Below are 20,764 nucleotides of genomic sequence, written 5' to 3'. Positions count from 1 at the left end.
ATGTGTGATAATAATCAGGTCTTTTGATATATGATGGTCATAAATCTGATGTGATCTTACCTTTGACTTCTTGCTCAATCTTGGCTTCAATCTGCTGTCTCACAAGGGTCACTGTGAGGAAAAGAGAATATATGAATTTAGATTTCATGTGAGCATGTTGATCCAATGCAGATTAGATCTGGGGTCTTCAAACCTTTCCACCTATGACAGTGGATTTCCACCTCTCTCCATTTTTCTTTGCTGGACTCAAACATATTTACCCTCTGTATTTAGGTTTCATCAAGGTCAGTCCATGAACTGAGAAAACTTCATCTCAAAATGTTTCAAAACTGGAAAGGTGTAGTTGAGCTTTCTACTTAAAACCAAGAGTACTTCATATGTAAAATATGTGTCAAAGTTCAATGTTGATCATAGTTTGGTAGTTTGGCCAATAAACATAACTCAAGTTCAATTAACCATCTGCTGATGGATTTGGATCAGTTGCCATTATGTGACCTCTGTATGGAACCTTGGTCACATGATAACAGACAACCCAAATAAGAACAAGTCAACCAACAGTACAGCCAACTCCATCTACTGATGAAGATCATGGAATGCTACTTAGAGTGCAAAAACTCAGCCCTGTGAGTCTAGGGGCCTGGACCCCAGAATAGGAAGCAATGGCATAGAGCAAAGCCATTATTTCACATGGAGGAAGTGGTGGTGCCATGACTGTGAGCACTACAATGGTTTTCCCGTCAGGCTTTATGGACAAATTTCAACTAAACTGAACTTCAAACTGAACTGATCTCAAATATGCTGACCTTTTCAGCAAGTTTTGTAAGTCTACTCTCTGATCCTCCTGGGAGTCGAGTGAAAAACCTCAAATGGGGCAGAAAATATCAGAGAGGATGATAACTGTTTACATTTTAATGTAGTCTTTAGCATACTGGTTAACTGTATAAATCTCTATATACATTTAATTCTTTACAGATGAAAAGTACAAAATAATTTGCAAAATAATCTTAACTCAATGTCCACTTTCAAGCATTTCCACGAGCATCTCATTGTCCACCTTAGTGGAAGATGTCACCTCAGTTGTTGGTTTCATTGGTCATAAAAGGGTTATCTACTATCACTTGACCAAAGTTTTATATACCAAGGTCACATTATGGGCACTCATCCATCAACCTGAGCAAACTCTGCTGAGAAATGACCCTGAAATGCCAAAAAACAAAAAAACTGCCAAGTGGACCTTGATTATTTTGCTAAATTAACAGATCTAGAATGACTTTTATTGCTTTATTTGCCTTAGACTGTTTTGTATTTTCATCATTTGTTGACACATTTTATTTACAAGCAATAATAGGTTAAATTCAGTCAACTTATGGACCAAAATGATGAGATTCAAACACAAAATGAAAATAGATTTGAGTCCAATTTGTCTATCAAATGTTATGACTCATTCGAGGATTTAACCCATATTTCTTGATAAATTAGATTGTGTGGTGAGAAATCAAACAATGCAAACGTAAGAACAAGGTGAAAAACAGTGACAGAAAAAGAAAAAAACAATACAGACATAACATAAAATAGGAACAAAGTGAATCAGACAAATAAGGGTTTGAGTTTCCTGGAGGATAAAGGTACAACAGTGAGGTTACACATGCAAGTTTCATGCATTTTCCAGAGTTTTCCTGTGCGGGAGAGGAAGAGGAGGGTGGAGAGATAAGTTTGTTCCTGTGGGGAAGGATGAGAAAGGTGGAGCAGAGAGGAGACATCACAATCCCAGGATTCAAACAAACTTGTGCACACAAGGACAAAGTGGATCGTCTTTCTCAAAATGTGAGGTTAGTCAGATCCGGAAGAGGGCAGAGGGGATGTCCCGATCCAGTTTCTTTTTTTTTCAGTGTCACTTTAAGAACGCATTCAACTGACTTACAGTGGCAGTTATTAGGATCAAAATTATTTTGGGGTCATTTGGAAGCAATGTTACCATTGCAGAATTTATTCATCAGAGAATGTTGACAACTTTGTTTTTAAATGGTAAGATCTCCTGCTCAGAGAAAATCCTGGCCACAATTCTTGAAAACACATTTAAGGGAGTCTTTAAAAAAAAAAGAATTATGTGTTTGTATAAAACAAGAGAAGAGAAACTGAATATCAAAAACCCTTTGCATGGCTGAACCATCACTTTTTAGCCATATGCTAACACAAAACCTAAAAATTTAGCATTTTTTTTAACTTCTTTAGATCCTGTAGTCAACAAGTTATTAAAGCATCAATCCAGACTTTGTATGAATGCACACACGTTGTCTAACATGTCGACACAGTTTGCAGATTATTAGAGGTCCAAGCAGGGTCACTTCTAGGGGATGAAAAACAATAGACCCCTATTGTTTCTATTTCGATTACAGTTCTTCCTTCTTCTTGTTTTTCTTCATTAAAAGTATCCGTGCAGCAAAATCCGAAAGATGAAAACTCACCAAAATCAGCAAGTGGGTTATAAATTCCACCCACTACTCAGGGAAAAAAGACACTCGTTAACCTCGAGGTGGCGCTATCACAATAAAGTGTACGTTATTATCATTTTACCAACTGTCCCCAAAATTAGCAGGATCATCTACAGACTTAGCTGATCTAAAGATATCAAAGGAATTTTGATACATCAATCAATACTGATGTTTTATGGTATTTCAGAGTCTTGATGTGATCGTCTCATTAAGGTATAGTTATGGTGCTTTGGTCTTCACAGTTTCAGCAGCTCTTGGGTTGTTTAAGAGAGCCTTTTTTTGAGGATGAGATCTTTTATATGACTGTCCTTAAGATATTATTCATGATGTTTAATTAAGGAATATTTATTGCTGCTATCCTGGCCAGAAGAACAGTTTTAATCTGAATGATGCTTTCCTGGTTGAATAAAAGTTTAAAAAATATTTAAAGTACACTTTTTGCAGATTGGTTCGGGACATCCCTTGTAAAGTGTTTTGTCTGTAGACCACAAGGAGGTATTCAAGGAGGGTGAATTAATCTTGCAGGAAGAGAAACAGGTGTGGTTTCAGAGGGAATGTGGCTGCAGTCGATGGATCCGCAAGTTACCTTCTTCTTCTTTGGTAACGGTGAGGGTGGCCGAGCATGCGGCCTCTCCAGCGTTATTGGCTGCCCTGCAGGTGTACTGCCCCGCATGCTCAGAGAAAGCATCGACTATGATGAGCATGGCGGTGTTCGTCATCTCATCGAAATGAAACACCACGTTCTTGGTGGGCTGAACCGGCTGCCGGTTGTGGTACCAGCTGATTTCCGGCTTCGGCATGCCGGACACACATGCATGAAAGCGGGCCACCTCCCCGTGTGGCACCGTGCAGCTTGAGATTGGCTGGATGAAAACTGGCTTTTGGCCAATGGAAGATTTCTTTATACTGGTGAGGCTGGTGGAGACATGCCACTGAGACTCAGCAGGACTGTCCACTGTTTGTTTTTGCCCTGAAAGGAAGCATGTTCATTGACTTTATGTGCCTCATTTGATTTACATTCATCCCAGTCAGCACAAGTTTGGGTGATTTTCAGTGTGAAGTCAGTCTGCATTTGATGGAAAGATGGTGGAAACTATCAAAACTGACATCAGTCATTTGTTCAGTGCCCTTTTTCCGACTAGTTACCTCTCTGGTCGTGTGAATAACCTGCAAAACGTCTTAGGTCCTACCAGAAGTCAGAAGGTAATAGACTTTTAGTTTCATAACTCTGTGTGAAGTGAAAGTTAACATGTCTTGTCGGAAAGTCAAACACATGACTGTAAAGAGTGAAATCAACCCCTGAGAGACACAAAACAAATACAAAGAAACAAAGACCATAAAGTAAATTTTCACAAAAAGAAAGAAAATGACCACAAAAACAACCACAAACTGAGAAGAATGACTAAAAAGAGATGCAAAACAACCACAAAGACAAGTCAAATTATCATAAATAGACACAAAACAATAACAAAGAGGGAAATAACTACAGAGAGGGGTCTTGCTCTTGTGTAGGAGGGGTGGGGTGCATTCTACATGTCTGTGTCTCATAATCAATGGCTGTAGGCTATTTAGACTTACAAAGAGCATATATTTATTAATATTATGTCATATTACAATAGTAAACTTAAATGTTTTACATTCATTTATTACACTGAAGAAACAGAGCACTTTTTACTAACGTACAGTTTATTAAAACCAAGAATCCAGGCTTTAAATGCCTTTGACAGATGTGCTGGCCGTCATTCAAACTGCCTCCATCTTTCTAAATCTATCTCTGATTTTGTTGTTCAGGTTGGAGTTATTATCATTATTATAGAAATCAAAATGCCGTTGTTCATCCAAATTTAGCGTCTTTGTTTTGTTCTCACCTTCAAACCACTGAACTGGTGCTCACTGGGATGTGTGTTTCAGTTTCAGTGAAAAACAGAACAACAGAGCTGGTGTCAAAACTCCACCACACAATCATCATCTACAGATGGGTGACAAATGACGGAAAAAACAAAATAAAGAAACCAGCTTTGAAGCGTCTGCATTTTTTTAGGTTTTTCCTTTATTTGTCACCCTTCTGTGTATTAACACTATAAAAGAAATCACAATGGAAGCTGACAGTAGCCATGGTTGACAATATGTGTTTGCATTCTCATATTTAATAGAACTGTTAACCTGCAATTATGATTTATGGTCACACTGATTTATTTTTGCATCAATGTTTAGTATTTCTATATCAAAATCCCTTATTAATTATGGGTAACCATGACTACCGTTGGTCTCTATTACAGTCTCAGTGCCCGAGTAAAAACTGCACTTCTCGACGGTAACAAACTTACCGTCCAGTGACAGAGTGGCAGAGCAGGACACAGTGCCGGCGTTATTCTTGGCCACGCAGGTGTACTCGCCCTCATCCTCGGGGTAAACCCTGGAGATCTCCAGCTGACAGCTGTCGTCAAACTGAGACATCCTGAAGAACTCCGACTGCTTGATCTCCTTCTCCCTGTGGTACCAGCTGATCTTCACATCTGGGCAGAACACAAAGGAAAAGAGCGTTGGTGGTGTGATGAAGTACTGCAAACATCACCATTAAGGTCGGGTCACAGCACCATTTAACAGTATAACAGTTCGTTCTGATCAAATCGAAATAATGTTTGTGTCACCTGATAAATGTCAGTCCGATATTCACTCTCTTTTAGCTCTGTTTTTGGTCTCCTCTTGCGTTGCTAAATGCTCCACTGTGTTCACCTCTTGTCTCTAACTGTATCTTTGAGCTGTTTGCTGTGCAACAGTAAGATTTTAGAGCCTTTTCTATAAAAGCAGCTGCCTGCTGCAGCTGAAAAAATAACACGAGAGCAGTAAGAGTGTCCCAAAACAGTAAAGTGAACAGTGAGCTGAAACTCACTGTATAGCTGTGTACAGCGTCACTGCACATTTTTCATTTCAAATTTGATACTTTTCCAAACCTCTCAGTAGATTTTTCAGACCATATTTGATATCTGAATACAAACAACTAGGTATTTATCATGTAAATAAATGGATCCAACTCTTAACATGTATGCTACATTCTGACCTTGTTGCCAAATAATTTGCAAAGACTGTATCAAACAAACTGATTAGCTACTTGCTACTTACTACTACACAAAAAGGTGGACAATGTTCCTCCGTCAATTTCAGACTATAGCCACTTAAGTGAGACTTTAGTTTTCTTACCGTCTCCACGGACTCTGCACTGGAAGCGAGCCGGTTCTCCCTCACGGGCCGATGTGCTGGCGATGGGTGTGATGACGACAGGAGGTGCGACGGTAGCAGCCGAGTCCGGAGAAACCACCTCTGACACTACAAAACACACAAAAACCTGCATGTATACATGTCCTGGTGTTGATCTGAAAAAAAATTCCCTCTTCATGTTTGCCTTTGTCTGTCTTACCTTCCACGTTGAGCGTTGCAGTGCTGGTGGCGGTGCCGTAGTCGTTCTTGGCCTCGCAGTTGTAGATGGCGGCGTCCTCTGGGAACACTTCGATCAGCAGCAGCGAGTGCTCATTGCCGTCGTGCAGGAATTTGCACTTGAAGCCCGGAGAAAGAGCCTGGGAGTTTTTGAACCAGGAGACCTGAGGCTGAGGCACGCCGCTCACTTGCACAGAGAAGCGAGCAGGTTTACCGGCTTCCACCGACTGGGGCTCCATGTGGCGAAGGATCTGAGGTGGCTCCGGGACTGAATGAGGCAGAAATAAAAGATTTCAACAGCCAGAAAAGGGGAGAGGACATTCCTTATGTTTTAAAAGAAAAGTATACAATGTATTCCTGTCAGTCACTGTGTGGTAATTATTCTTCCTCTCGACTCACTGTTGACTCGGAGGTGCATGGTGCTCCTGTTTTTGCCGGCGATGAAGGTGTACTCCCCGGCGTCACTCCTGTAGGTCTCAGAGATGGTGAGGCGGTGCAGCTTCCTGATGGCCACGTAGTTGAACCTCTGCTCCATTGAGAACTGAATCTCCACCCCGTTCCTCAGCCAGCGGCCCTCCACGTCGTCCTCGTTCACCTCGAACTCGAACGTCGCTCTGTGTTTCTCCAGAACCTGCGACGGTCAATTTTAAAACAGTGAATAAACTTTAAAACCTGCGCATTAAAAATGCACGGAAGAGGATTGGGGTCACATGTGAACGATTTATTTGTGTCTGAGTTTAAAGAATTCTGAGATTGAAGATCAAATTATGACTTTGAACTCAGACCTCAATTAAATTTTTCACATGGCGCTTTTTCTCAGATTTTTTACTTTTCCCCCAGATTTCTGACTTTTTTAAAACAGAATTCTGACTTTTTTTCCTGGGAAGTTTGACTTTATTACGACTTTTCCTCACAATTCTGACTTTAAACTCAAGACTCAAATACTTTTTTTCACATGTGGCCCTGATCCTCCTCGGTAAAACTGAACATCCAGCTCACAGTGATTTCCCGCTCGGCTGGTTCAGCGATCCGGATGTCACGACCCTCCACAGTCAGCTGGGCCTTGGAGACACTCGATCCGGCCACCACAGAGTACTCTCCGGCATCAGATATACGAACTGTCTGGATCATCAGACGGTGAACATACTTCTCTGCTGTCACAACGTACCTGTGAACACAGAAAATGTTCTCTCTCAGCTCGTATTTTACTGGTCAAAATGCTTCTGTTTATGAAAAGAAGTTAGTGACCGTTATTTTAAGATGCAGTAATACCTTTCTTCAGACATGTCGAGCTCCTGACCATCCTTCATCCACATCACCTGAATGTTGGGCTCAGATACCTCACATTCAAAAATAGCCTTCTTCTTCTCTGTGATCTTTATGTCCTTGATTTTCTTGGTGAATTCAATCAGACGAGCTGAAAGAAGAAACAGTTCAGAGGGGATCCTTCCAAAGAATTACTTTTTACAGTTTTCCTAGAGGTGCGTAAGAAGGCCGTTCAAAATGTGAAAATGTGTTACCTTCTACAAACAGGTTGGCGGCGGTGGCAGCAGAGCCAGCCACAAACTGGTACTCTCCTCCGTCTCCGAAGTGAACATTTCGGATGGTCAGCGAATGCGTTAGCTGCTTGCTGCGGACCTGACATCTGTCCGACGACTTGACCTCCACGCCGTTCTTCAGCCATTTGTAGGTGATGCCCTCGTAGTTGACGGTGACCTCGAAGGTGATGGTGTCTCTCTCCTGAGCGTTCAGGTCCTTCAGCATGGAGGTGATCAGGACGGCTGCAGAGGAGAGGACACATTGGATGAAATACAAAAATATCTTCTGAAAACATTCACTAAAGATCCATCTACACAATTAACATTTAGTCAAAACATATTATTTTTATGTTTTACACCAGTGATTAAAACTATCAGGAAACATTGTTCACATAGTTCTTAATTGTGATTAATTTTAATAAATTATAAATCAGGTTGTTTTGTATCATAATAAATGATTCACAGTTGAATATTTTGATTATACTGGTTAGTTACAAAAAAAACTATTTCTACTGCTAAAAATTGCAGCAATACAAACATGTGAATGAAGAAATCTCAATGCATACTAATTAAACTTCATTTACTCTGCAAATTCTCTTTTGTCCAATTTGTTAATCTCTTTCAAAGTAAATTTGGTTTTCATTGCAAATTTACAAAATTTCAAAAGACAAAATATTACAAATTGTGCATAATTACAAATTCTACCTAGTTTAATGTTGTGAAATTATGAAGTTTTTTTGTTTCTTAAGTTCCCATATGATTAATATTTAGTTGGAGATAGTTTTCCTATGTAAAAAGTAAAAAAAAAAGAAAGAAAAGAAAAAACTCTGAAAAGGGGCTGGAAGCACGTCTCCTCTTTCTCCCTCATTGTGACACTCTGGTTTCGGCTTCGCGTCCTGACCACCACCACCGCTGCTTGCGTTTGGTTGACCGGTGAGCATCAAAATTGCTCACATTAGGACACATTCAGACACAATCAGCTGCAGGGTTGTGCAGAAATAATAATAAAAAAATAAACCAAATAAATAAAAATTGTTTTATTTCTCTGATTTGACAGTTTTGCTTCCAGTGCTCCCTCCTCTCATTCAGTGTGAACCTTTTCGAGCACAGCTGCGCGCTCTTTCTCTCACTCTCTCACACAAACAAATGGACTCAAACCAAAGGAAGCTTCTTGGTGTCGCCATTTTTCAGCATAAACTGCAGTCAGACCAAGACTGTGAAGCTGTGTGCATGAAATGAACCAAGTGAGGACACAAGTGAGAGATAAATCATCGTTTGGTCCATAAACTCCTCCTGAACAGCGGTCTGATCGCCGGCTCGTGATTGGCCATGGCAGCCTGACATCGGGTTGCGTTTCTCCAAAAGTTGTTTCAACATTTCCACCACAGCGCTTTTTTTTTCACTGCTGCAGCCTAAACACACCTGTGTGGACGTATCAGAGTGGGAAGTGTATTTAACATGAATGGTCCACTCTGCGCTGGAGGTTTCAGGTTGCTTTGCGATTGACTTTTGAGTTTGTCACATACCAAATCCAGTTTGCCCAGGGTACGTTTGAATTAAGTACACACACATCTCACACTTCGGTAGAGGCAGGGTTGGGAGGATTACTTTAAAAATGTATTGTGATACAATTACTAATTACATATTAAGAATGTAATTAGTAATGTAATCCAAGTATCACAATATTAAAGTAATGAGAAGATTTGTTACTCTTGGATTACCTCAGTACCAAATATGGTTATTTAATAATTGTTATATTGCCTAAAATAATGTTTTAATGTTCACTGTGAGGTTAAACAATTGTTTGTCCAGCCTTCCTTTGTTATGCAGAAACTTACGTTATTACTTGGCTACATGTTATTCACATTTCACACTAAAAACTTCCAAATAAACTTTCATTAAATTAGATGTCAAGACACTGGATGATAACAGTATTTTCACAGCTAAAGGCAGAACTGTCGCAGTAAGGTAAGGTAACATTAGCTGGTTTCACTGAGACCACAGTGGTGATGTGTGCACACAGCGCATAATATTGTTCTTTAATTTAAAAATGTATTTTAATATTGTAATCTGCTGAAGGATGAAACGATAATTGAAATTCATGATAACAAATTGAAACAATTGGTATTACTATTTAAAATTTTAATTATTGTGATAACGTTACCGCCCTTTGAAAAACTCACGGCAATCAGGTTGAAATTTACTTAAAATTTACTTAACTGCTCACAACTGATACTAATTAATCATTTTAATTTTGTTCTTTTTTCATTTTAAGCTTTTTTACTGAAAGAAATGCTTCTACCAGACAAAACAATGTCAAATAAGGCATAATTACTGCCATTTCTAGACAATCGATTAATTATCTATCAATATCTTTTTGATAATTAAATTCTCAACGGTGATCAATCGATTAATGATTAATCATTAACATCCCTACACAGTAAATACTGTACAGCACCAACCAAAGATTGCAACAGTCTCCCACATGCAGTTGCAGCAGCAACGTGGGTTTGTTTTGCGCCAGTGACATCACAAAGGACATGATGTCATTTCAAATTGATGAAAAGCTTTCAATAAAACGATGATTCGTGAAATGATTTCAGTGTGAATCAGTGCATTTTGAATATTTTCAGCACATCTGAACAAGAACGCGATAACACTGACACCATTGCTACAATCTCTCTGATACTGCTCATAATCCCCTTTTTTACTAAATGTACGTATATGCAATTTTTATTTGTAACTGTCATGGAATACAGTTACCATATTTTTGCATCTTAATTATGTCCCTTATTTGTAATCCATTACTCCCAAAGCCTGAGTTGAGGAATGTGAAAACACCTCTCCAGTGACAAACTTTGCACAGACACAAGTTAGTACAGGAAAGGTCAGACATTTTAGGGGACATGAACATAAGAAAAACACATGTTTGAGTGGAGGGGATCTTTAAGTCTTTATTCTGAAGAGACCGGCCACATGTGAAACACACATAAACCCAACTAACCATGACATAAGACTTCAGGAGGTTAGTCAATTAGTCTCACTCAGCGACATTATTTTGGTGTGAATTCACGGGTTTTGATCTTGAACGTAATCTTACGGCTAACGGTGAGCGTTGCAGACACTCTGTCGTTCCCGCAGATGAAGGTGTACTCGGCAGAGTCGTCCCTGCTGGTGTTCATGATCTTCAGCTGGTGGAGTTTTCCCTGAACCACGATCCTGAACTTCTCGCTCATCTCGATCTCCACGCCGTCTTTCAGCCACGTGGACGGCACGTTGAAGTGAGAAACTTCACACTCGAACGTGGCCACCTGAGTCTCTGGGATCGAAACGCTCTTCATGGGTTTGGTGACTCGCAGAGCTGCAACAGACAAATACAAAAAAATCATAAGAGTCACAACAAATTAGGAGAATTAGACAAAATATTAGATATAACATATTCATATACGTCTATGCTCTTCTCATGTGATGGAATGTCAAATTCTTATTATTACTGTGATCACTGTCCACATAAAATTTCAATAAAAATTTGAATATCTGTAAGTACAAATTAGAAAATATGCATTCTTAATTACATAAAATGCAAATTACAATTATAGAGACGCAGCTGAAATGAATAAAAGGTACGAACCTTACGAACCTAAGTACAAATGTAAAAATGCGTGACTATACCACATTATTTCAATGAGAAATTCTATATTTGTAAATAAATTACAAACTAAAATTCATTCATTTTCTCATGATCTTTTTATAAACTGTTATACTGTGACCTTTTCATTATTTAGATTATTATTATGATCATTCAGTACATAATGATTACGTACCCTCCACACTGAGCATGGCGCTGCACTGCAGGTGTCCGACCACGGCCGTGTATTCTCCTGCGTTGCTGCTGTCGACGTTCTGCAGGATCAGTTTGTGAGCTTTCCGCTCTGACAGAATCTTACACTTGTCGCTCGGCTTCAGCTCCATGCCTTTGAACATCCACTTGACGGGGATGTTGTCATGTGACAGGCTCAGCTCAAAAGAGGCGGTGCCATCCAAAAGTGATGTCATGTCCTTGATCTTCTTAATGATTTTGATTGCTGCAAAAAAAAAATTAAAAAAAATCTAATTTAAAAAATATAAATGTAAAACAGTAAAAGTTTCGATCCTAGATGACTATCGGATGGTGGCTCTAAACTGAGTTATTATGGATTATGGGGCAGAGTCAGAATTTTACAGAAAATCAGTGTTACTCACTCTCGACATTGAGCCTGGCGTTGGCGGACAGTTTTCCCAGTTTGAAGGAATAAACAGACTCGTCGTGCGTGTTGCAGTTCTTGACCTTCAGTGTGTGGACCGTACCGTCAGTGGTGATCTCATACTTGTCGCTGTTCTGCAGCTCCACGCCGTTCTTGATCCACTGGGATCCTTTGACGTCGGGGTGGGTGAGCTCCAGCGTGAACACCGCCTCCTGGGTCTCTGTCACAGTCTGGTTCCTCAGAGTTTTCTTGATCTTCACCGCTGTAGATGGAAACAGAGGACTCAATTATAGAATTCTAAAATTCTATTCTAAAATAGCATTTAATATAAGAAACAACATACTGATGATTTGCCTGCTTTCAGAGCTCTCAATCCAAAAAAATGAAAGGAAGATAAAACATCTACCTTATATTTTGTATTTTATTCATCTTGACATAGAACCTCATACGTCTTAGTCTTAAAATAACAAGGACACTGAATGTGCACGTGCAGAAACTTACCCTCCACTCTGAGGTTGGCGGTGGTCTTGGAGTTGGCCACCTGGTAGCTGTACTCTCCAACATCCTGCGGTCTGGTGATGACGATGACGAGGCGTCTGATGGCGCCGTTCACCTCGCTCACCACATTCTCACTGAAGTCCACATGCTTGCCGTCCTTCAGCCACTTGCCCTCAGCATTTGCGTTGGCGACTTCACACTCGAACTCGGCTGTCTGCGATTCTGCCACGGTCACGTCCTTCAGGGGCCGTGTGATGGCTCCACCTGGTGGCAACACAAAGAGAAACAGTTTGTTTTATGGTTCAGGGGTAACAGAGCAGCTCTATTCCAGATTTGATCATGTATCACACAATCACAAAACAAAGTGAAATCTTTTTCACTACTCTGAAAAACAGTCATAACTTAAAGGGATAGTTTGGATTTTTTGAAATGGGGTTGTATAAGGTAATCTTCGATAGTCAGTGTATTAGCTGCACTATATGCCAATCGGCACACCCCCAGCTGGGCAGAGTAGAGAGGAGAACCAGCACGGAAGCTACACAATGAACTGGTATGGACAGGGTCAACAACAAAACTCATTTTCAACACTTAAAGTTTCAAGTTTCAACTGGGGGGAACTGACCAGCATGTACTGTAGCTAATACACTAACTATCAATAAGTGCCTCATACAACCCAAAATAATCTGAACTATACCTTTAATGTCTTCATGGTTTATATTAAACATTTAAACATAAGTATTATTTCAGATGTAGTTTTAGGGGTATATTTGTAGGGGTTCAGTGTCATGTATAACACGAGGAATCAGCACTTGTGTAACTATTCATTTGAGTGCCATTCAAGGGCACAGGTCAATAATCTCTTATAGAGTTTGGACGTACCAGAGACAGTGAGCTTGGCGCTGGATGTCTTTTCACCAGCGTGGAACATGTACTGGCCCTCCTCGTCCTTCATAGTGTCAATGACCGTCAGAGAGTGAGCTTTGCCCTTGGACTCCATCTTGTGTTTGGGACCAGCTTTGAGCTGCTGGTTCCTGAATGTCCAGACCGGGTCGATGCCAGGGTGAGAAACTTCAACATTAAATGTGACGTTCTGGGACTCTGAGCACACTTTGTCCTCCATGTGCTTCACAATGTGCACCTCTGTAAAAAAACAACGACATGGTCAGAACATGGAACTGGGACTGGGATCTAAAAACAAGACCCTGGGGACAAAAAAATTCTTACTTTCGACAGACAGGCTGCAGCTGGTGTCGACTTTGCCGACCACCAGTTTGTAACGTCCTTCATCAGAGGCGTAGGTCCTGCTGAAGACCAGACGCTGCTTGGCTCCCTTTGCCACCATCTGGATTCTGTCGCTAGGTACCAACAGTTTGTCGTTGTGGTACCATTTGACTGAGCTGATGTCCTGAGCTGAGATCTTGGCCTCCAGAACAGCCTTGGTGCCTTCAATGGAGGACACATCCTTCAGCGGCACCACAATGTCAATAGCTGTAAGTAAAGACAATCAGATGTGAGAATTTAGTGTGTTCTGCTGATGAGAACAGTTTGAAATCACTTAGATCCAACACTGATTCTGACTCTTACTTTGAACACTGAGTTTGCCTGAGGTGGAGATGTCTTGGGCAGGAACCACAAAAGAGTAGGAAGCAGCATCGTCTCTGGTGACGTTCTCCACCAGAAGCTTGTGAACCTGTTTGTCGATTACGATGTGGACACGGTCCGAGGCGGAGATCGCCTGGCCGTTCTTCATCCAAGTTCCCTCAACGTTCTCCTGGGAGAACCTGACCTCCAGCTGAGCGATGTCACCCTCGCACACTGTGAGGTCGGTCAAGGGCTGCATCAGGGTCACGGGGCGCACTAAAGGTAGATAAAGTTCATTAGTATCATATTACACTCCAGCCAACAATGACTGAGTCATAACATGTAATAAAGGTAAAAGAACTACCACCAGGCTGGTAAATTTTAACTCTGCCTGGAATGAAACTTTAAGCATTCTTTAAGTAAGAAACCCACAATCAGAGAACTATAAAATATGTTGAAGTACAGCTAATTTAGTTTTTTAATCTTATCAACAGATCAGTGACCAGGTAGCTCAAATAGTTGAGTGTTGAGGCTCCTCAGCAGCAGCCATGGGTTTGACTCATGCCTGCAGCCCTTTGCTGCATGCCATCCCCCCACTTTCTCTCCCCCTTTCCTGTATTCACTTCTGCCGTCCTATCTATGAAAGGCCCAAAAGCTCAAGAAAACACAAAACTAACAAACTTATGGTTAGATGTGTCCAAAGAAACTTCTCAGAAGCAATGGCTCCTCATAATTTACTGCTCTGTCAAGTTACTTACATTTCATCTTCAGTGAGGCGCTGGTTCTCAGATCTCCACACACAAATGTGTATTTTCCCTGGTCTCCTTTCCTGACATCCTTCACAGTCAGGGTGTGTCTTCCTCTGCGAGAGGACATGATGTATTTACTGCTGGGAGAGAGCTCCTTGTCTCCAAAGAACCAGATGCCCTCAGCATCCTCACGAGACAGCTCGACCTCAAACTCTCCAGCGTAAGTCTCTGGCACCTCAATGTTGTCCATGTGTTTGATGAGCTCCAGAGGGGCACCTGAATACAGAACATGATAAAGAACTTATTATGCACCAGTCTACCCAAACAGGACGAAAGAAAGCAGTAGACTGAATGATTCTAGGTGCTAAGATTACCTTCAACATGGAGCCTTGCGCTTGTCCTCATGCTCTCATCGTCTATAATCACACAAGTGTACTCAGCATCATCCCTCATTTCAATCATCAGCACAGACAGGAAATGGACCTTTCTGTCTGAGTGCATTCTGTATTTGTCTCCGGAAAAGATCTCCATGTCGTTCTTGAGCCATTTGACTTTGACAAAAGGTTCGCTGGTTTCACACTCAAAGGTCACCATGGTGTCCTTCTCATTGGCAGTGGCATCCTCCAGGTACTGAGTGAAGTTAATTGCTGCCTTGGCTGCAATGAGAAAATATGAAGTGAGACTTTGAAACAAATTAGGTCATAAACAGGGCTGGGTATCGTTTGAAAAAATATGATACCTGTACTAATACCAGGACCCTTACAGTGATATCAATACCATTAGATACCTATTTTTATTTCCCTACTACACTATTAGAAACAAGGGTTCCAAAAGGGTTCTTACTAAAGGGCTGAAGTTAAATACAACGTCTTCGCCACCACAGACCTTAAGTAGCTGCTAACTGTAGCTGCAGCTGTCTTTTTTTTAGGTATGGGTACAAAAAGGACTGAATGCTGGTATTGCTTGACTGGGGAGGTTTCGATACTACCTGGTACTGTGCCATTTCAGTCAATTCCCTAAAGGTAGTGACTACGGATACCCAGTCCTAGACATAAACAATGAGTACAGCACTGGAGAGATTTGGTATAAAGTGTCTTTACCTTGCACAAGCAGGAAGGCGTGGCTTGAGGCCTCACCAGCGATATTCATGGCTTTAACCATGATGCTAGCAGAGTCCTCGGCCGTGACATCTCTGATGACCAATTCACACACATGATCTTCAGGCCAGTACCAGTAAATGCGGTCGGTCTTTTCCACCAATATGCCATTTTTGAACCACTGGCACTCAGGTTCTGGTCTGCCAACGACTCTGAGTCTGAAACGAACCTCTTCCATTGGAGCAACTGTTTTGCTTGTAATGCGTTCCAGGATCTTGGGTGCCTCCATGCTGGGGGAGAGCTGGATCCTCTCTGGTTTGATTGTGGGGATGGTGATTTTCCCCTCTTCCTCCAGCTTCCTTCTCTCAGCTTCTTCTTTCTCTTTTAAGTGATGAAGCAGCTCCTCCTTAGTCTTCTTCAGAAGATCTTCATAGGACTCGTCCCTCTTGCGGGTCTTGAACTCCACAGCGGAGATAGACTCGTAGAAGCCTTCCTCTGTCCTACGCTTGAACTTGCTCTTCAGTTCCTCTGACTCCTCTGAGGTTTTCTCATGAACAATTCTCTGTGTCTTACGCAGCTTAACGACTTCTCTGTCCTGTGCAGTCTCGCTAGGTCGGTCGACCTTCACAACGTCAAATCCAATTCTGCCGGGCTCATGTGGAGCCTCTGGAGCCTTTGCTTCTGGAGCACGACGCAGCACAGATCTGAAGTCCTCTTTCTGTTGGATCTCCAGCTTCACGGTGTGCTCAGTTGTGCCGAGAGGATTGTCTGCGACCACCCTAACCTCTCCTGAGTCATAGGACTTGATGTCGACAATCTCCAAGTAGTAAATACCGTCATAACGAAGTCTGTATCTCTTGCTTTTGCGGATAAGTTGTCCATTAAGGTACCAGTTAACCTTGGGTGCTGGATAACCAGTCACTCTGCAGCGGAATCGTGCAACGTCACCTTCCAGCACTCTGGCTGGCTCAGGAGGCAGCACAATTTCAGGTTTGGTCTTCTCATATTCCTCATCAGTGCTGACTCCTGCAGGTCCTCCTTCGTGAGCCATTCGCTCAATCTCATCCATCCTCTGTGGTGCCCTTCTGCCTTCAGGAAGCTGCGATTCTTCAATGAGGCCCTTCTCGTCCTTAACTATCAGAGTGGCTGAAGTCTGGTCGACTCCAAACTTGTTTGAGGCTCTGCAGGTGATGACGCCACTGTCTCTAGCGTAAGCAACTTCATAATCAAGACTGCAGTAGCCAAACTCATTGACCATGCGCAATCTGTTTGCAGCTGCCAGAGGTTTGCCATCATGCAGCCACTCCACCACCATGGTGGGGTCGCCAATAGGGGTCAGTCTGCACTCAAAATGAGCGGGACCAAAGCGCTTCATTCTGATAGAGGTCAGCTTCTTCTTGAACTGTGGTTTCTGCTGCTTCTCTTTGTCATAAAGGTCGCCCTCCTCCCACTGCTCTTGACCATATCGCATGTGAAGGGGCTCCAGCTCTGGAGCTGCGATCTCCTTGGCCTTGTAGGTTCCTTTGGTTATGATGAGCTTCCTCTCAGCTTGAGGAGCAGTGAAGTCCACCTCAACATTGACCCTGCAGCGAGTGGTGTCTCTGCCAGCCTTGTTGATGGCTGTCGCAGTGTACCAGGCGCTGTCTGAGCCTGAAGCAGATGGGATCTGGAATTTAGCCTCTCCTTTAGTTCCGTCAATCCTGAAAAAAGCAATGATTCAGATTATTTATCAAGACATGTACTAAAGTACTCTAAAGGTTAAATCATTTCTAGCTAAAACTAAAAATACTTACTTGATATGTGGGTGCTTCTGTGGGGTGATAATGTCGCTGTTTTTCAGCCAGACAATGTCAGGCAGGGGGTTTCCAATGGCTTTGACAGCCAACTCAACCAGAGTGCCCTGCTTTACAGTGATGTTCTTCAGCTTCTCAACAAACTGAGGGCGTGCCACGCTTTCTCTAGCTGTGGTGGTGAAATACAACACAGAAAAAGGCAGTATTTAATAACAAGACTTATTTAAGCTGCAAGAGTTGTCCTGTGAATGCATTCTGATGCTGGTCTGACATATATTGAACAGATCATCCCACCAGGTGTGAGATGTATATGGATTTAACACAGGTGGCAAAAGTACACCTATTGTTTTTTCAAGAAGTACACGATACCTGCATAAAAAAAGTAAAAGAAGAAGTACTGAGTACAGTACAAAAACCTGAAAAATATACTAAAATACAGCAATTAAGTATTTGTATTTAGTCACTTCCCACCTTTGATATTTAGGTGGTATCTAACAGACTTACCATCAACAGTAAGATTTACAGAGACAGAGGTCCGTCCAGCTCTGTTCTGAGCGATGACGGTCCACTCTCCAGAGTCCTGTGGCATGGCTGGGACAATGATCAGGGACTGGACACCGTCCTCTTTAATCACTATCTTGTGAGTGTAGTCGTTGACCACTTGTTGGCCTTGGAAAAGAACCATAAAAAATGGTTTTAAAAGCGGCAACAGAAACAGATAAAGCTGCGTTTCTTGAATTTGTCTCATTCATCTTACCATTGTGGAACCAGTATGTGTCAGGCATGGGTCTGCCCACAACCTTCAAGTCGAATCTGGCGGTTTGCCCCTCGGAGCATTTTATCGAGGAAGGCTTCATGACGAACACGGGTTTGTAGAGTCTTTCCAGCTGGGCTTCATCTGTCTCGTCCAGCCTGCGGGAGGGAGAACGTCCAGGAGAACGGCTGGAGGAACGTCCGGGTGAGCGGCTCAGAGAACGAGGAGATGTGGATCTGAGAAAGGAGCAGAGTTGTCAGTAGTATCATGTTTAAGTGCTGGTTAAGGCTTAGGGCTCTTTCAGCTGGAAAGTGCTTGGAAGTCTGGTGATAACTCTATGGGCTCATCAACTGGAGCAACCCAGTTCCCATTACCGACCGTTCTGATGTTTTTGATAAGTTAGTATCAGTGTGAAAGCTGCTATTTCTCCCTTGTATGAGCCTGTGAAACCTTACCTGATCCTCTGCATTGCCGGCTGTGGTGTGTATCTCTGAGGTGTTACAGCTCCAGACGGCTCTATGTAGAGCTTTCCAGAGCTGACAGCATTTCCCTTCATGTTACACACGAAGGCGGTATACACGCCCTCATCCTCTGGGAGCACCGAAGGCAGACGAAGGCTGGCTCGTCCATCTTGCAGAACTTCCATCTGGTAACGACCACCAGCTCTGATGCGCTGGCCATCCTTGTACCAGGCAATCTGGCAGAAGACAGAAGATGAGACAGAAAATACAAAGACCAATTTAACTTGCTGTTATCAGATCCTTAAAAGGTTTTTACGTGTTCTTCAGTGAAAGTTTTCTCGCTAATATAGAAAGGAACTTCTCTGATGTATGCAAATACACATTACACTGACACCTATTGAGGGCAAGTTAGTGGCAGCTGAACACTTTTACAAAAGGATAAAGAGACCCCAAAGTTAGTTACCATTGGAGATTTTTTCAGGAAAGTATCAATAATGTTGATGTTGTTTTATCAAATATGATACAAATGGAGTTACAGGGTTAAGAAAGCCTACAGAGGCATTAGTGAAATATCCAATAGTGGGAGCTATAAAGGACAAAAAATCTGATCTTGTTAACGAAACTACAAGAACTTAAGCATTCATGAACCATATATCAAACAAGCTGCATACCCAGCATTGGTGAAAGCTTGTTTTCTACATTGTTGACTACTTTTACATGATATTTAGTTAAGATTTTCCACTCTGTACCTTTGGTAGTGGGTTTCCACTCATCTTGCAGTGGAAAGTGACGCCCATTCCATCCATGATCCTGTAGTTTTTGACCGGCGTGTCAAAGGCTGGCTGCACTGCCTCCTCTTCTGCTACAGTCACCGTCTGTTCTCCATCCTCTGTCACCAGCTCGATGTAGGTAATCCTCATGATGCGGAGCTCAATCTCCTGGATGATCCTTTCTTCAAAGGCTGAAATGAGGAATTCCTGCAAAAAAGTTTGTAATGTTTAACATTAAATAATAGCTACGATTTACTGACTTCTGTTGCAGAACTGAGGATGTTTGGAAAAAAGTACCGTTTCTGAGACGAAGCTCATGGGGGTTGTCACCCTCTTCTGTTCCAGCTCGTATTGACTCACAACCACAGAGGGCTCCTGAATCACTGTCGTCGTCACTTGAGTTTTATATGTCACATCGTGTTCCTTCATGTAAGCTTCATATGCCTCTGTAAACATAGATCATTAATACTGTGAGACCCTGGTCCAACAAGTGGTCCTTAAAGCATTTAAATGATTTTCTAAATAGAAGATGCCTTTCTGCAGTTGTTCAGAAAGATGCTCATACCTTCCTCCATCAGGCTGGCAGAAGCTGAGGCTTCTCCGTGTGTATTCTTGACAAAGACGGTATATTCTCCTGCATCATCAGCAAAAGTCATGGAGATCTCCAGTTTGCATTCTCCAGTCTCTTTCTTGTAGGCGACTTTATATCTGATGATGAAAAAACAAACGGTTATTTGTTGTGATCTGTCAACATAGAGATCATACGAGATCAGGAAAACCTGTGTATCTAAATGACAGAGAGTGAAAATATCCCAAACAAACACAAAAAAAAGTGAAACTAATGAGAGATTTGTACCTGTATCCAGTAGTGAGCGGCACACCGCTCTTCTTCCAGATGATGTGAGGTTTGGGGCTTCCTCCAACCTGACATTCGAAGACAACACTTCCTCCCTCCACCAGCTTCTGAGCAGTTGGTTTCCTGATGAAGAAGGGAGCTGCAATCTCTCCTGTGCTCACCTCCATCACCATCTGTTCCTTTGTCTCAACAGCAACACTGAAGGGAAACAGCAGCTTGATCAAACTCTACAGCTGTGGAAACTTGTATGTGATATTACACTCGCTCGTTAGGAAACAATAAATCAGACTTGAACGACTCACGTTTTCGCCTGAGTAATTCCAACTGCAGTGACAGTTGTCGTTTCCTCTCTGCTCTCAATTTCTTCTGACACTGCAAGAGAGTAAAAACTGAATGAGTACTCTATAAGCACCAACATGCGTTTCTCAAATCGTATCTACAGTTTGAAGATTGTGTTCCAATCTTTAAGACAGACAATAATTTCATATTGTTTCTA

The 20,764-nt window shown here is 42.0% G+C and overlaps 1 protein-coding gene across 1 annotated transcript in view; it reads right to left on the bottom strand.

Annotated features, from left to right (window-relative positions):
* ttn.2 (titin, tandem duplicate 2) overlaps positions 1–20,764 on the bottom strand; it is a 221,131-nt gene that overhangs the window by 181,207 nt on the left and 19,160 nt on the right. The window contains exons 15-43 of the mRNA XM_084725464.1: positions 20,571–20,640; positions 20,269–20,466; positions 19,978–20,120; positions 19,710–19,858; positions 19,392–19,619; positions 18,637–18,878; positions 18,185–18,417; positions 17,932–18,096; positions 17,428–17,596; positions 15,638–17,334; positions 14,912–15,193; positions 14,547–14,813; positions 13,792–14,064; positions 13,432–13,695; positions 13,087–13,347; positions 12,211–12,471; positions 11,708–11,971; positions 11,290–11,550; positions 10,566–10,826; positions 7,448–7,708; positions 7,200–7,344; positions 6,927–7,095; positions 6,327–6,558; positions 5,911–6,195; positions 5,694–5,819; positions 4,820–5,008; positions 3,079–3,462; positions 261–263; positions 61–111 (exon numbers count right to left, since the gene is read on the bottom strand). Of these exons, the coding sequence (XP_084581590.1) occupies positions 61–111; positions 261–263; positions 3,079–3,462; positions 4,820–5,008; positions 5,694–5,819; positions 5,911–6,195; positions 6,327–6,558; positions 6,927–7,095; positions 7,200–7,344; positions 7,448–7,708; positions 10,566–10,826; positions 11,290–11,550; positions 11,708–11,971; positions 12,211–12,471; positions 13,087–13,347; positions 13,432–13,695; positions 13,792–14,064; positions 14,547–14,813; positions 14,912–15,193; positions 15,638–17,334; positions 17,428–17,596; positions 17,932–18,096; positions 18,185–18,417; positions 18,637–18,878; positions 19,392–19,619; positions 19,710–19,858; positions 19,978–20,120; positions 20,269–20,466; positions 20,571–20,640 (7,533 nt within the window). The remainder of the gene's footprint in view (positions 1–60; positions 112–260; positions 264–3,078; positions 3,463–4,819; positions 5,009–5,693; positions 5,820–5,910; positions 6,196–6,326; positions 6,559–6,926; positions 7,096–7,199; positions 7,345–7,447; positions 7,709–10,565; positions 10,827–11,289; positions 11,551–11,707; positions 11,972–12,210; positions 12,472–13,086; positions 13,348–13,431; positions 13,696–13,791; positions 14,065–14,546; positions 14,814–14,911; positions 15,194–15,637; positions 17,335–17,427; positions 17,597–17,931; positions 18,097–18,184; positions 18,418–18,636; positions 18,879–19,391; positions 19,620–19,709; positions 19,859–19,977; positions 20,121–20,268; positions 20,467–20,570; positions 20,641–20,764) is intronic.

The sequence above is a fragment of the Lutjanus erythropterus genome, chromosome 8 (assembly GCF_056507025.1).
Source record: "Lutjanus erythropterus isolate fLutEry1 chromosome 8, fLutEry1.hap2, whole genome shotgun sequence".
In the NCBI taxonomy this organism is placed as follows: Eukaryota; Metazoa; Chordata; class Actinopteri; order Lutjaniformes; family Lutjanidae; genus Lutjanus; species Lutjanus erythropterus.
This window is presented reverse-complemented; position numbering and strand designations above follow the sequence as displayed.